This window comes from Stylophora pistillata, chromosome 10 (assembly GCF_964205215.1).
Source record: "Stylophora pistillata chromosome 10, jaStyPist1.2, whole genome shotgun sequence".
NCBI lineage: Eukaryota > Metazoa > Cnidaria > Anthozoa > Scleractinia > Pocilloporidae > Stylophora > Stylophora pistillata.
This window is the reverse complement of record NC_142528.1, coordinates 15,534,540-15,548,154: the sequence shown is the minus strand read 5'-3', so window position 1 is coordinate 15,548,154 and position 13,615 is coordinate 15,534,540. Positions and strand designations below refer to the sequence as shown.

The window sequence follows — 13,615 nt, the reverse complement described above, 5'->3', positions numbered from 1 at the left end:
ACACCTTGGATGAGACTTGCAGTACATTGCGCTTGATGACTAACTGTCTTGTGGACTCGTCTTTGCTTGGGGTCAGAGAAATGGTATCTGTAGAAGGGTCCCATTCAAGCCAAGAATGTTCACAGTTTCATTTGTATTAGCAGTTCCATCCTTTGCAGCTTGATCTCTGAGTGACGAGCTATTTAAAGACCAAGAGCGAAGGTTGAAGTGGGCTTCATTCAAGATAGATTGTGCTTCTTTGTAGTAGGCTAGAGCTTCCAGTTCTTGATCACAACCTGAAATGACATTGTCGACATAGAGACTCTCTTTCATGTCTTTAGCTACCCATGTATTGTAATGGGTCAGGTGGTGGTGAACGGTTGCATTCCACATGAACGGAGAGCTTACAGAGCCAAACAGAACAGTTTGAAGCGGTAGACTTGGAACTCGCTCTCCGGATCCTCGGGGTTAGACAACCAGAAAAACCTGGTAAAGTCTCTGTCACTGTCATCGAGACCAACATGGAGAAATGCCTTTTCAATATCTGTTGACAAGCCATAAGCAAAGGTACGGAATCGTAGCAGAATCGAACACCTGTTGTTCTGGAACGGGGGATCAACAAAAAAGGCAGTCATCCAGGCTGGGGTTGTCAGGTGAGGAGTGGAAGCTGCAGTCATAAACAATTCTGATGAGAGTTGTAGACGAGCCATTCTTTACTGGGTGGTGAGGAATGTAGTGTGCATTGTCTGTAGGTTGTGGGTCGGCAACTATTTCAATGAATCCACGTGTTTCATGTTCAGCTATGATTATAAGTAGTCAAGGGTCGGGGTGTGGCGGCAAGACGATGGACCATAGAGCGGGTGCGCTATTTACACTTGTTGTAGTTTGTTGGCAGTATTGGGGAATCATCGTTCCAGGGAAACTTGGCATTGTAACTGCCATCCTGATTTGTTGTTATTGAGCCACTGATGTAGTTTTCCAGAAAGACTTCATCATCATTTTTTTCTGATTGTGGGGAGATACCCATGGCTGCCAGAGACCAGAACTTCTCTAGGTCAAGTTCGTCCTCCTTTGTACATAATATGGTCTGTGGTAAGTTCACAACGGTACATGAAGAGGCGCCTGGCAATGTTGGCAATGGTCCTGATTGGAGGTAACCGAGTTTTGAAGCGACGGCTGTTGTTCCGGGACCACGAATAACATGGTCTTCAACAAGATCCCAGTAATGATCTGCACCAATAAGGAGCGATATATCAATGCTCTCATCAGACATAATGAGATGTGCAAGTTTTAGCCCTCTTAGGTGACGGAGGTCTTCCACACCTTGTTGCATGTGTGTCTGAAGTGGTGTAGCGATCTTCTCGATCACCAAAACACGGAGTAGGATTTTCTCACCAGAGGTGGTCACAACGTTTAAGGTAGCCAGGGGAAGGTGTCTCACAGCTGATGTTTGACCTCCAAAGGCTGATAGATGAATACTTTCCTTCTCTGAGGTTTTTAGGCCAATTTGGTTAGCTAATGTGCGAGTGATGAATGAACGTTGAGCCCTTTCATCAAAGAGAATGTTCGCTTCACAACGGATGTAATCTGTGCACACTGTGGCTATGGCTGTTTTTAGTAGAGAGGTGCGACCCAGGTGTGGCCTACTGGATGTAGGTGTGGGATGTATTGGTGCAAGAGTGGTATGGACATGAGCTGGTGATGGTTGGTGATATTGACTTGTAGTTTGGGGGTTGTTGTTCGAATTACTTGGTCCCTGGTGTTGATCAGTACCACGGGGGTTGGGGTTGGTTGTGGTAGGTGGTGTTCCTGTGCAGAGGCTGCTGTAATACTTCCCCCGTCATTTATGACATAGATATCGTGATTGACAGGCAGTAGATTTGTGGTTTCCCAGACAGTTAAAGCACAGTTTATCCCCTTTGACTATAGCTCATCTCTCCTGACAGTCAGTGATCACACTGCACTTGCATGCTGGGTGAGGACCCTTGCAGTAGGTACATTTCCCCCTCGTTCCTGATGATGGGAATTGTGGGGTGACAGGTGATCTCCCTTGGGTTTGGGTGAGAAATGAGTTGGTAACTGTAGCGGAAGCTCATGTATGGGTATGGCTTGAGGGATTCGTATGTACCCCTATTTCAAGGATTCGAATTTCCTTAACGATAGATTACCTTAACCGTTGGAACTTCGATTAAAGACTGTCATGATCTCTAGTCAAATTTGTTCGCATATCACAGGGTAACTTTCCTAGAAAAATTGGAATAAGGAGATCCCCGTGAGACTCATGAGACCGTCCAAGAGATTCCAGTCCCCTCACATGATTTTCCATGGTGTCATAAAATACTTGTAAGCTTGAGAGTTCATAGATGGGTTTTGAAAGATCCAGAAGAGCTTGCATGTGGGCATTGATTATTTTGTTTGGTTGTCCAAAACGTTCTCTCAAAAGTGTTACTGCTTGTTGATAATTACTGTTTGTAAGGGGAAAGCCAGTGACAGCCCTTAATGCATCTCCCATAAATTGATCCTTAAGATAGGTGAATTCCTGTACCCCACCAAGGCTTGTGTTGGAGTGAACCGCTGCCTCAAAGGAATCCCAGAATGTAAACCAACGTAGTGGATTTCCAGAGAAGGTAGGTAGATTTAACTTAGGAAGACGACTGCTATGATTGTGAGGACTAGTAGTTTGGTTATTTGACAAGTGGGGTGCAGAACTCGAGGTTGGATTTTGTTGTGGTGGGTGTACGTGTGAAGAGTCTTGAATAACTTGGAGGAAGACTTGTGAGATTTCGTTGGTGGCACCTTGGGGTTCGAGTGGAAGTCTGGGTCGCCCATTAACTTGTGTGGTTGAGGTTTCTAGCGGTGGGGGCTGATGATCATGAATTCCCGAGGCAATTTGTTCTGATGTATTGCTAACGGGCAGAAGTAGTGATTTTCCCGTAGTAGTAAAGGGTAAGGGGTTACGGGTTTTCTTAGAAGATATCATATGAAGAAAGCTACTTATCTGCGAGGATGTTTCGTCGATGTCGTCCGGTATGCCTTCAGTCTTGAAGGCTTCCTTTTCGATTTCGTCTGGTTTTTCGAGCAGTGCGGCGATCCTTTCGTCCAGCTCTGTGAGTTTATCCCTCTTTCGTGCCAACTGTTCCAAAGTATCTTTTAAGGATACAAGTTCTACTTCTGAAGGCATTTCCTTGATCATGAGAGTGGCGGCCTTCTCCATCAAAACATTTTGTCAGATGGGCTTTGAAGCCCGCTCGCGAAGCTCTGTGTTTGGGTAAAGTTTCGGTCATTCTTGGCTTGAAATCCTGGTCACGGCACCAAACATTATGTCGCGAAGACAGAGAAGTAGTTGTGAACGATCAAGTAGACGACAACAAGTTTCAAATCAATCCTGTATTTAGGGACTAAACATCTAACAAGCGCAATATCTTAAGAGAGCAGCCATGAAAAACGTACTGCGACCATGTGTTTCACGCGTGTGTTACACGAGACTAGTGGAGAATCGCAACCGCTCACCGCGTTCGCAACGATCACATAACAATGAACAATAAACAACAGTTTACCCAAGAAAGTGTCAAAATTATCAGTTTCTACTCTAAAGTCTCTTCAACATATTTCGCCTCAACACAACAACAATCATTCATGGATCCCTCGTCGGAAGAAATAGAACCATTACTGTCGTTTAAAATAAAGAACAGCGACAATTTTCGAGTTTCGAGGAAAGGAATAGTATGACGTCACAATGGGGAGAGACGCTGAAAATTATCGTTGGCTCCGTAGTTGTAGTTTGAGCAATGGTGGACGAAATTTAGGGAGTTTTAATCAAAACTTTTTCGGACTTTTCTTGCCGCGATAGGTCTGACATGTACTTTTTTTTTCTTTTCGTTTAGGATCTAAACTTAAATTGTCGGCATAAAAAATTTGTTTTGAAGAACATAGTTTTTCGTCTCAGTAGCCCTTCAAGCAATAGTGAAAATCAGACTTTAAAAAATTCAGGCCTGTACGGGATTCCAACCATGCACTGACCTCTGCAATCACCGTTTGATCACCGTATATGTTTGTTATTCCCCAAACAGGAGACAAAGCAGCACTTGTCTTTCTTGCTGTTTTACACTGAGAATCTAAGCTTGCTTCTGATACCGGAAAAGAAGATCTGTAACCTTCTGCCCCTGGAAAAGGGCTTGTCTACGCCAGCAAAACTTGCAAGTGACATGGACAAGGCGGAAGTAAGAACTCCTTCTTAGCAACTTTCCTCAGTAAACTTTCTCTTTCTTCTCTCTACCACTCACCACAATACCTATACATGCACCACGTAGAACTCGCTCAACAGAATATCAAACAATAGTAATTTTTGCTACTTGTTACAGAGAATTAACAACAAGAAGATCGTCATCGCAAACAAATGGACAGCCGGGCAAAAGTTGACTGGTCGATCCTTTCTGAGCGACGAGATGACGGCTTTCTGTGCAGAATTCCCCATATATTACGCGAAACATTTGGAGGATACCATAACATTGTCCAAGATTCAAACAAACGGTAAGAGGGTTTCCTTGTTAAAATAATGCCTGGGATCTCTCCCTAAATGAATTGCTCCACGGCATAAGACTAATGTAATTTTAATTATAGAGGAAAACAATTTCCCATCACACCTCACTTCATAAAAATGCGACATTTCTTGACTATGTGCGTGCTCTTTAAACAGGTACAAAAACTCGAAAACGACGATTTGTCTCACTCGGTGAGGTTACGTGTGATGGTGGAATAGCCCATCTTTTGGACACCGGTGACGCTAGAAGCTCCTTCCTTGAGACGAAAGTCTGGCAAGTGAAATGCAGAATAACAACGCATACTTGCTACAAAATAGTGGTGTGCCCAACTTTTGATGACTGTTATCAACGGCACCTAATTAATACTGTATTTTGCTGTGAATATGTTTGCGAGAAACACCCCAATGTAGTTAGCGAATTAGTTTGATAGTAAGTTTGTTTTACAAGCGTTACATTTCCTCATAAAAACTCCTATATCTCATTAAAGCAGACACCTTCAGGTCCCTTGCTGTTCGTGAAAGAGAGGTCTATGGAAATAAAACAATCTCAGGTTTTCGGCTATTGTGGCAGTTTCTGTATAGTGATACTGTCTCATCATTTTTGTAAAGAGGGCAGCGTATAATTACTAAAAGAATGTGATAAATCCTGGGTATACAGCAAAAATTTCCATTTTATATGCCAAAGTCTTCGTTTTTACGGGAGAAAAAAAATTGTTTCGGAGCATAATAAGGATCCGCAATTAAACAGTGGAGAACAGTTTTTTTTCCTCAAAGCTTGACTAGGAATGCAGAGCTTTCTAAACACGATTACCGTGCAAGCTTAATCCTGTATAACGGCGTGAACAAATTGTATTCTCCCATTTTTAGCTTAACCCCAAAACAACTACTAGATAAACTCAGCCTGGATTACCTTGCAGGCTGAAAATTGTATCAGGTGGTGAATAAAAACTAAAGTGTTACAACTTCTGGTAAAATCGGTCTTTATACTTGTTGGGATTCCAGTGAAATAAACTATCACAAGGTAGTTGGAATCTTAACGTTTAATGGAACGAAGAACTTACATTGCAAGCGAATCCTAGCACGAGGTAAGACTAACTTGATTGGCTAACTCGAGTCACATGACAACAAGCGATTGCGTGACAATAACGTTACAATAGTGTGATCTATAACAGAGGATATAAACAACTCCAAACTCTCCATGACAAACGACAAAGCATTTTTTCGAGCTAGAAAAGATAGCTGGTTCGTTAAGCATTTTCGAAAATTAATGGAAAATATTTAAAACGTCTTAATTTCTTGGAGCTTTCTAATTCTAGTTGTTTAACTTTTAAGCTAGCCATTTGCATGCCACCTGCTTTTGGGTCATGTACGCAGAAGTAGCCAAAAATACTTATGATATTTCAAACCTTGTTTATGGAGAAAATAAAGTTTTTTATGTTTTGTAGACGCTACTCGTTGAGTACAATCTTAATTAAGAGATTGGGGGAAACATTTTTATCTTAGTATCCTGGAATGATTCTTGGTCTCGGCAAAGACCCTCACTTAATGGTAACAGCACGAGAAAATATAAAATTGTCGTCTCTACCAGAGAGGCATGGCCTGAGATTGTAGGCTTTAAGACTCTCCAACTATTTCCAGTTCGCTTTCTCGTCTTTATCACTCCTTTGACGGGTTTCTGCCAGCTACGGATCATTGGATATTCCAGTGAATATGAATTAAAAAAAACAGGAAGATCTAAAACTACATGTTGTGTTAGCGCAAAAGTACAACATGCTCTGGCGAGAGTTGCTGTACAATTTTGCTGACATCCATAATTAAACATGCACTGAGAAGTAACTTTGCGGCATGGGCACTATCTATGGACGTAAATAATGCCAATGAATAGCATTAAGAAGAGTATAAAATGAAGCAAACCTGCAGTTCAGATCACCTACAGTTAAGAAGTGAAGAGCGACATGAAGGTAAACAAGAAGAAATCGTGGAAATGGTGACATCAGCCATGTTGATTAAAGTAAATAAGAATTGGACATATTCATGTTAAAATTCAAACACCCCAGGCGCGTTAGATAGTTGCACAACGCAGGCATCACTATACCTTACCTTGATGAGTGCAATAAAAGAATCGTTTTTTACTAATCAGAGCGTTGGGAGTATCTCAGTTATTTACATTTCTCAAGAATTGTTTGCTTCTCAAGCCTGTCATTCATAAGTTACGTCAGTATTTCGCGCATTTTTTAGGATTCTCTTTTATTGGACTGTTACGTTTGTATCTACCAGTATCTCGCACATTTTAAGGATTCTCTTTCATTCATAAGTTACGTTACTATCGCATGCAATTTAAGAATTGTCTTTCATTGGATCGATAGGTTTGTATTTGAACCCTTTTAAGATTCACTTTCATTGGATCGTTACGTAAGCATCTTAAGCTCTTTATGGATTCTCTTTCAATCGATTGTCACGTTGGTATATATCTCGCACACTTATATAACTATTTTTCATTCGTAAGTTACATTGCTGTCTTGTGCACTTTTAGGATTATCCTTTATTCGATTTTTACGTTGGTATCTTGCACACTTTAACGATTCTCTTTATTTACCATAGCTATCTCGGACAATTTTACGATTCTCATTCATTCGATTCGAATGCTAGTCTTTTGGTTATTTCAAGCATATCAAACATTGATCAAAGTTGAAAACGTCGTTGATTACCAGGAAATCATTAATATGCTGGTGTTTGGATTGTTACATGTCAAATAGTAATATATTAAACCAAAATTTCCATGAGATATCCTGAACAAAGTCAACAATCCTGTTATTTACCAATGTTCTCGTTTTATTTAACCTTTTTTCACCAAATACAAGCATAGTGTTTCTACTTTTTAATCGACTCAGTTCTCTCGGTACTTATGGCTCCATCCAACATTTATTACCTAATGTAAAATTACTATTTCAAGACCAAATAAGCAGCAAAGCAACACTTTCTCTTACCTAAAAAATTTAATTCTTATTAAGATACATGATAACTTGAGTGATATCTTAATATAACCAATTCTTTTTCCATATCAGGAGGTCAGGTCATGTAAGTTGGCTGGTATGCTCAGTAAATACATGATTTCATATTAAAAAGAATTATTACACACACATCAGTTCAACTGCAAGTTTGATATCGTATCATTTATTCTGAGGAAATAAAATTAAAATTTATAATCAAAAGCTTTTCTAGTTTCAAATTACACGCAGGTTGTCATATTTTTCCACAGAATTTTGTAAACTTTCTCGCAGGGTATTTCCAAGAGTTTTGCTGAATGAGTGAGAGACTCACCATAGACTTGATAGTTGAGTCAGAGCCTCACTCTCATATACGACTAGATCTCTAAAATTGGCTTTATAATTTTTAATGGTTTATTAATAGCACCTACAAATACGCTGAAAATTGAAACAGCAATACTAATAAAGCATAGCTGCATGGAAAGGTAAACATCCATTCCAGAGGGCCTGGGAATAGTAAAGTGAAAACAAGGATAATCAAGCCCTTTTCATTTGGCACAGAGAAAACGGAATTCATAATCATTTGATACTGGATTTTGTCATGTATTCCAGTCCCTGTGCTAATATAGGTAGCATCCACGGATAAAATTTTGTAGTGAAAAAAATATCAACATAAGCAATTGCATCTACATCACGGTTTCTCCTGGCCTGGACTGGAATGGAGTCATTTTGTCAAAAGGATTAGTGTTAACGCTTTTTTTGAGTTACTCAAAACACTTTTGCAAAAAGGCACCATGGAAAAAGCGAAGATGTGTCTAAGGTAAAAAGAGCTAGATTTCCTCGTAGAGTTTTAGTATACCCGGCATTTATATTCGTAACAATACACATAATTTACGTAGTGCCGTGTTCGACAGGTATACCAGAACCACCACCTGTAACAAGAGCGAACAGAGTAGCATGTACGCGAATAAACTTTGTAACGTATCTGCCAGTATCCACCAACCCTACTGCAACAGGAACGGTCGGAGTAACTCAAAGAGCCTCGTCCACCTGGACACACTCTTAAGTAGTAAATTGGCCAGTATGATCGACGACTTCGATGTTTTGCTCCTGTTGAAAAGAGAAAAGGATTATTTTGTCGTTTCAATTCGTGGGGAGGGGGGGGGGGGCACTTCGATAGTTTTACTGTAACTAAGTGTTTATGAGCATTTCGTGTCATTAATTTTGATTTTTGAAGAAAAAGTAACCCTAACTTCGGCATTCGATGTAAGTTTCACACAGGAGGCTACATGAAATGTCTGAGTCAAATCGCCACCGGGGGCGATTTGACTTCGATTGGTGGCGAGTTTGTTGTGGTGACGAGTTGACCGGATACCCAATGAAAAGTAAGATGTTGTCTTATCTCCTCCACACGCAGCCCTTAGTCGGTATTTATTCGCCGGTCAAAACAATGACCTTATTTACATTGTAAGTTACCAAGCATCAAAAAACGGTTTATGTGGTTAACTGCTGGTCATATTAATCTCTCGGTCAGTCACACAGTCGGTTAGTAAGTCTTTCTCAAGTCTATTATATCTCCGCTTACCTTCTGCTTGAGTCTCTTCAGATGCAGATGTGTTCTCCATGGTATGGACCCGATATATCGAGTAGTCGGGACAGAAGTTTTTTAATTCCTCGCTGAGGGTGGATCGATTGGTTACCTCAGTATCCACAGCCCACTTGCTGTCAATGGTAGTCGCCTCGTCGCTGCTGTTTTTCTGCCAAACAAGGAACATGTCGGTTATTTTATAGAAACCTTGCAAGCCTTACACACAGTCTTCCGACGCCACCTACGTTAGCAGTACACAGAACGATTTTTACATAGGGTATAACAAAATAGAATGGGAAGATTTGCGGCTTCAATCCCCTCAGGTGCTCAGGATTTTACGTTAACTTTTAAGGCAAATTCTTCTTGAAGTAATTTCTTTCTATTTACGAACCATTCCCACGATCGGTAATAAGAAAGTCTCGATAAAGTGATGGCTTTTACGGCTAACGGTTAATATTTAGAACATTTCACAGCTAACGGTTTACGCAAAATGGCGTTGAAAATAGGAAACATTTTTACGGTTCACTTTTTTTACGACTAACAGTGAATTTGCTTTTGGCGGGATTTACTGCCAACGGTTGACCCTGTTGAAACTTTCTAATAAAAAAAAAAGCAATCAAATTCTAAAATGGCGACGGTAAATGTCCATTAATAAGCTTACATCTCCTCACCTCAGCTTGGTCAAGATCAGTTTCCAGTCTACTTGGCGGAGGCAGCTCACGGGAAAGAGGCAGAAGATAACAGATTTTTTTGTCTGGTACCATCAGCATGCTCATATTCTGTGTTGAACGCAGAGAGAAGAAGAATCAAGTAAGATCTAGCCATTAAAAGCATATCAAGGAAATCTTGGGTGAAATCTTTCTTCCTATCTGCTTTCTGCCATACAAAGAGTGACTGTTTGTTTTTTCTGATGCACCCGTTTACTCTGACCGGAGCTTCATAAAAACAGACCAGCCATTCATTGATCAAAAGAATATAGATGATTCCATATATTGACGACGAAAGAGCCCAACTAAACTGAGCTTAAAATTCTATAAATGGAATATAAAAGATTATAGCAGCATTGTCACTTATTAAAAAGGAAACGGTAATAAAGGCTCATAAAGAACAAACTTACCGCCTTAAAGTCGTGCAATATATTGCTTCCATCCACGTCATTATGAGCAGGAACTGTAAACAATTCTGTTTGCTTGTCTCTGTTCACCTGAATTTTCTCGGTGTACTGTGTTCCAGATTCTTTAAATTGGACGTCATAATCCGAAACCTGAGAGATGTGGTGAAAAAGATATCAGTAAGTTGTTATATCTGTTGCCGTGATTGGACAACATCGTGTTGACTAATCTGACGATGGAACATTTCTGCACACTTTACCACATACTGAAATAACCGTGATAAGAAGGCTATTATTTGCAGAGAGAATATCGTCAGCCCGTTTTGTACCATAAATTCTGAGTACTAACCTTCTTAGAGGTGGAATCTGTTGCTGATATTAAGTTTGTTGAGGCACAAAGCAAAAGCAAAATCAACGCCAGATTATCTCTGATGAGGACTGATTGCTAAAACCAAAAATATAAAACAAATATTAATGTAATTCCTAATCACAAGACAAAATAATATTGATTAAAAAGGGTAAAAAAACAGTTCGAACTCATTAAATTAAGGTAACGTAAAGCTGCCTGCGTTGTTAAAACTTCTGTCAGACCTGGGGTGTTCCAAATGCGACCTGATTGTGACCAATTTCCATTTACTTACGTGTAACATAGCTGTTGTCTCCTTTGCTTGGGTTTCTTCTTGTTTCTTAATTTGTCGACCTTCCCTTCGTGACTGTAGCTGATCTCTACTGCAGCTTTGGTCTGCTTTGCTTCATTTTATACTCTTCTAAATGCTATTCATATGCATTATTAATGGCCATGGATATTGCCGTTTCAGCGAAAGTTCCTTCAAGTCTTAGTGTTTAAATTTGGTTTTTCTAGAAATCTGGTCTTCTAGGAAACACAGACATAGAAACACCATTTCTCTGCACGGAAGGGAACTGTTTACCAAGGTTATGGTTAGGATTAACTAAAAAAGCTAGAAGTAGTTTATCGTCATCCAAATGTTAAGACTTGCAAGCATCATATTTGCACATACAGTCTTTGCTTCTATCTTAAATCTCCGTAACTCATAAGGATGTGTGAGTTAAAGTTCCTTCCTGGTTTTATGTTTTTGTTTATTCTTCCGTTTCAGTAAAATTGTACCGTCGCCAATTGTACTCTCGACAGAGTTCTTTTTTACTGCCGCGCTAATTCTTCATGTCATTTTAGTTCTTTTTTTAATTCATAATTACTGGAATATTCATTCGTCCGTTACAGACGGAAGCTCTTTAACGGTGTGATAAGGATGAGGACTACCCAGAAATAATTGGCCTCCCTTCACTGTAGTTTTTCTTCCGTTTCAGCAAAAGTGCATTGTACTTTGATTATTAACAGAAGGTTGTTTTTACTGCTGTTTTAATTCAGCATGTAATCTGGCTCTGCTTTAATTGTAGTTTAAATCACGCATTGGATTATCCAGTCGTCCGTGACTGGTGGAAGCCCGTTAGCGAAGTTATGAAGACGACAAAGCTAATTAGAAATAGTTAGAAAGATGCTGAGGAGTCTTTCAAATAGAAATAACATAGTACCCACGTTGTAACATAAAAGACTAGAAATCATTTCAAACTGATAGAAGATTGGTGCAAAATAGGCATCGAAGAAGTAAATGAGTTCTCATTTTGAGACTTAGGAAGTCAAGTGTGTTTACTCGAAAGAAGTCCGACTCTCCTGCTGAGATTTTGTTGTGTTGATGTTGCAAACATTTGAAGGGCATTACCTGTATAATAATGAGGTTTTGCTGTGGGCAATTAACGTCTGAAAGCGAACTAAACATTCTGATTAAAGTAAATAGTAGATGTGGGCTAAGTAGCAACCGTCAATGTTAAAACGGGATTTCAGTAGTCAAGCACGATTAATTATTACAAATATGACACATGAGATCTGGAAAGCGCGATGCGTTTGTGTCTCAATTCACTCAATGAATTCGCTTTCTTTAATCGTTTCGAAAAAATGTAGCTCGACATTTAAAAAAATATATTTTTTTAAACTACTTCTCTAATTTACCTTATAATTCTGGATTTGCATTTTAAACTTCATGTCCTTCGGAATATCCAATCGACTGCGTCTGTCAGAATCCCGTTCTCAGTTTCCATATCACTTCGGTATAAACGTACCATTCTTTCAAAAAGTCCGGCTATTTGGACTCCCCAGGCATTAATTTATCGCTTACAATCGCAACTTGTGCTATGAATGTGCTGCAACTGTTTGCAACGTCAACATGTGTAACACTTGTACCTGCCATACTTCCCTTAAAGAAAGTTTCCACGAGTTCTTTACAAAGTGAAATTATTTACGTCCTCCACACCTTTTTATGTGATAGTGTCCCACATTTTCGAGATATTTGTCCAAGTTTGTTGCAGTTTGAATTATGTATTTGTACTTAATCCTCTTGTTCCTATCTTATTTCGCTAATGACTTTATGCCGAGTGAACGCATATGTTTACTTTGGATTATTCTTTTCGTTAGCGTTAATTGAACCCGCAGGACATGGCCCAAGCTATAAAATTTATTTGGCATTTCAGATATCAACAACTGGTAAAGAGCAGGATTAAATATACGAATGGTCAAAGATTTCCTTAGCTAGGAAGTTTTAAGGGATAAAGTTCATTTCAAGGGATAAATTAAGTTCAAAATAAGTCCTTACCCTGAGGGTGTTTGATTTCTAAGTAATCACTTTCATTCAAACTGAATGTCCGCTAAAAGATGAAACCGCAAGAAAACCATATTTCGTTAAGGTGTAAAACAAAAGCTTGCAGTGAACGCAGATCTGTACCTTTGATTAATATTAAATTTCATCTTGAATCTATTGCTGACATCAAAACGTTAAATTTTATAAGCACTATAGACGCTAACACAGTTATGTCTCAGGGCGCGGCAAATATATGAATTGTCATAATTTACCTGAACGCATCAGTTTGAAAGGATGAAACTTCTATCAGGTAATCTGAAGTGCTTTGAAATACACGAGAAGCCGGAGGGATGAGTTATTTCTCAATCAGATCAGTACAGACTTCTAACAAACAAGGAAGTTTCATAAGTTCATGTGAGTGTCTGATTAAACAGGAAGCCCTGAGAGTAGGAGAGTGCAAGATTTAAAGAAGAAGAAAGTAGAAACACATTGTGGCACAAATAAACTATCAGTATCGCTGCGAGATCATTAATATTTCTATTTCGTACATAGTGTGTATAGGTGTCAAATCAGCACTTGAAAATATGAAAATGTAGTAAATAGTTATGTCAACCAATACACGATTCCCGCTTGCAATATCTAAGTTCCCTTCCTCAGACACCCAGAGCAAATTAGCGTTGGCTATATGTATCTTTATTAGCATATTTACCTTCCATGACTTGTAAATTTTGCTAAGTAACTCTCCCAAAGATGTTTTAC

The 13,615-nt window shown here is 39.3% G+C and overlaps 2 protein-coding genes and 2 pseudogenes across 4 annotated transcripts in view; all 4 read right to left on the bottom strand.

Annotated features, from left to right (window-relative positions):
* LOC148721943 (uncharacterized) overlaps positions 1–13,615 on the bottom strand; it is a 547,091-nt pseudogene that overhangs the window by 353,411 nt on the left and 180,065 nt on the right. The window lies entirely within an intron of this gene.
* The window catches only part of LOC111333298 (uncharacterized), a 99,878-nt gene that overhangs the window by 37,511 nt on the left and 48,752 nt on the right, over positions 1–13,615 (bottom strand). The window lies entirely within an intron of this gene.
* Positions 845–3,193, bottom strand: LOC148721954 (uncharacterized; annotated as a pseudogene).
* On the bottom strand, positions 7,331–12,672 carry LOC111333310 (uncharacterized). Of its 2 annotated transcripts, none has more exons than XM_022938852.2 (6): positions 10,847–12,672; positions 10,555–10,650; positions 10,212–10,358; positions 9,766–9,873; positions 9,092–9,263; positions 7,331–8,616 (listed from the first exon to the last, which is right to left on the bottom strand). In XM_022938852.2, the coding sequence occupies exons 1-6, from the start codon at positions 10,853–10,855 to the stop codon at positions 8,357–8,359; spliced, it is 792 nt and encodes a 263-aa protein (XP_022794587.2). In that variant the 5' UTR covers positions 10,856–12,672; the 3' UTR covers positions 7,331–8,356. The 2 variants fall into 2 exon arrangements, with proteins under 2 accessions (XP_022794587.2, XP_022794586.2); XM_022938851.2 differs by having other exon boundaries at positions 12,232–12,672.

What these genes read in the sequence shown, in the direction of transcription:
- LOC111333310 (XM_022938851.2), bottom strand. Translation starts at nt 12,264, where the DNA reads ATGAAGTTTAAAATGCAAATCCAGAATTATAAG. An exon ending in CAGATTCCACCTCTAAGAAG is followed by an intron (nt 10,359 to 10,554) that starts GTTAGTACTCAG and finishes CACATCTCTCAG; the next exon opens with GTTTCGGATTATGACGTCCA. An exon ending in CTGATCTTGACCAAGCTGAG is followed by an intron (nt 9,264 to 9,765) that starts GTGAGGAGATGT and finishes CTTGTTTGGCAG; the next exon opens with AAAAACAGCAGCGACGAGGC.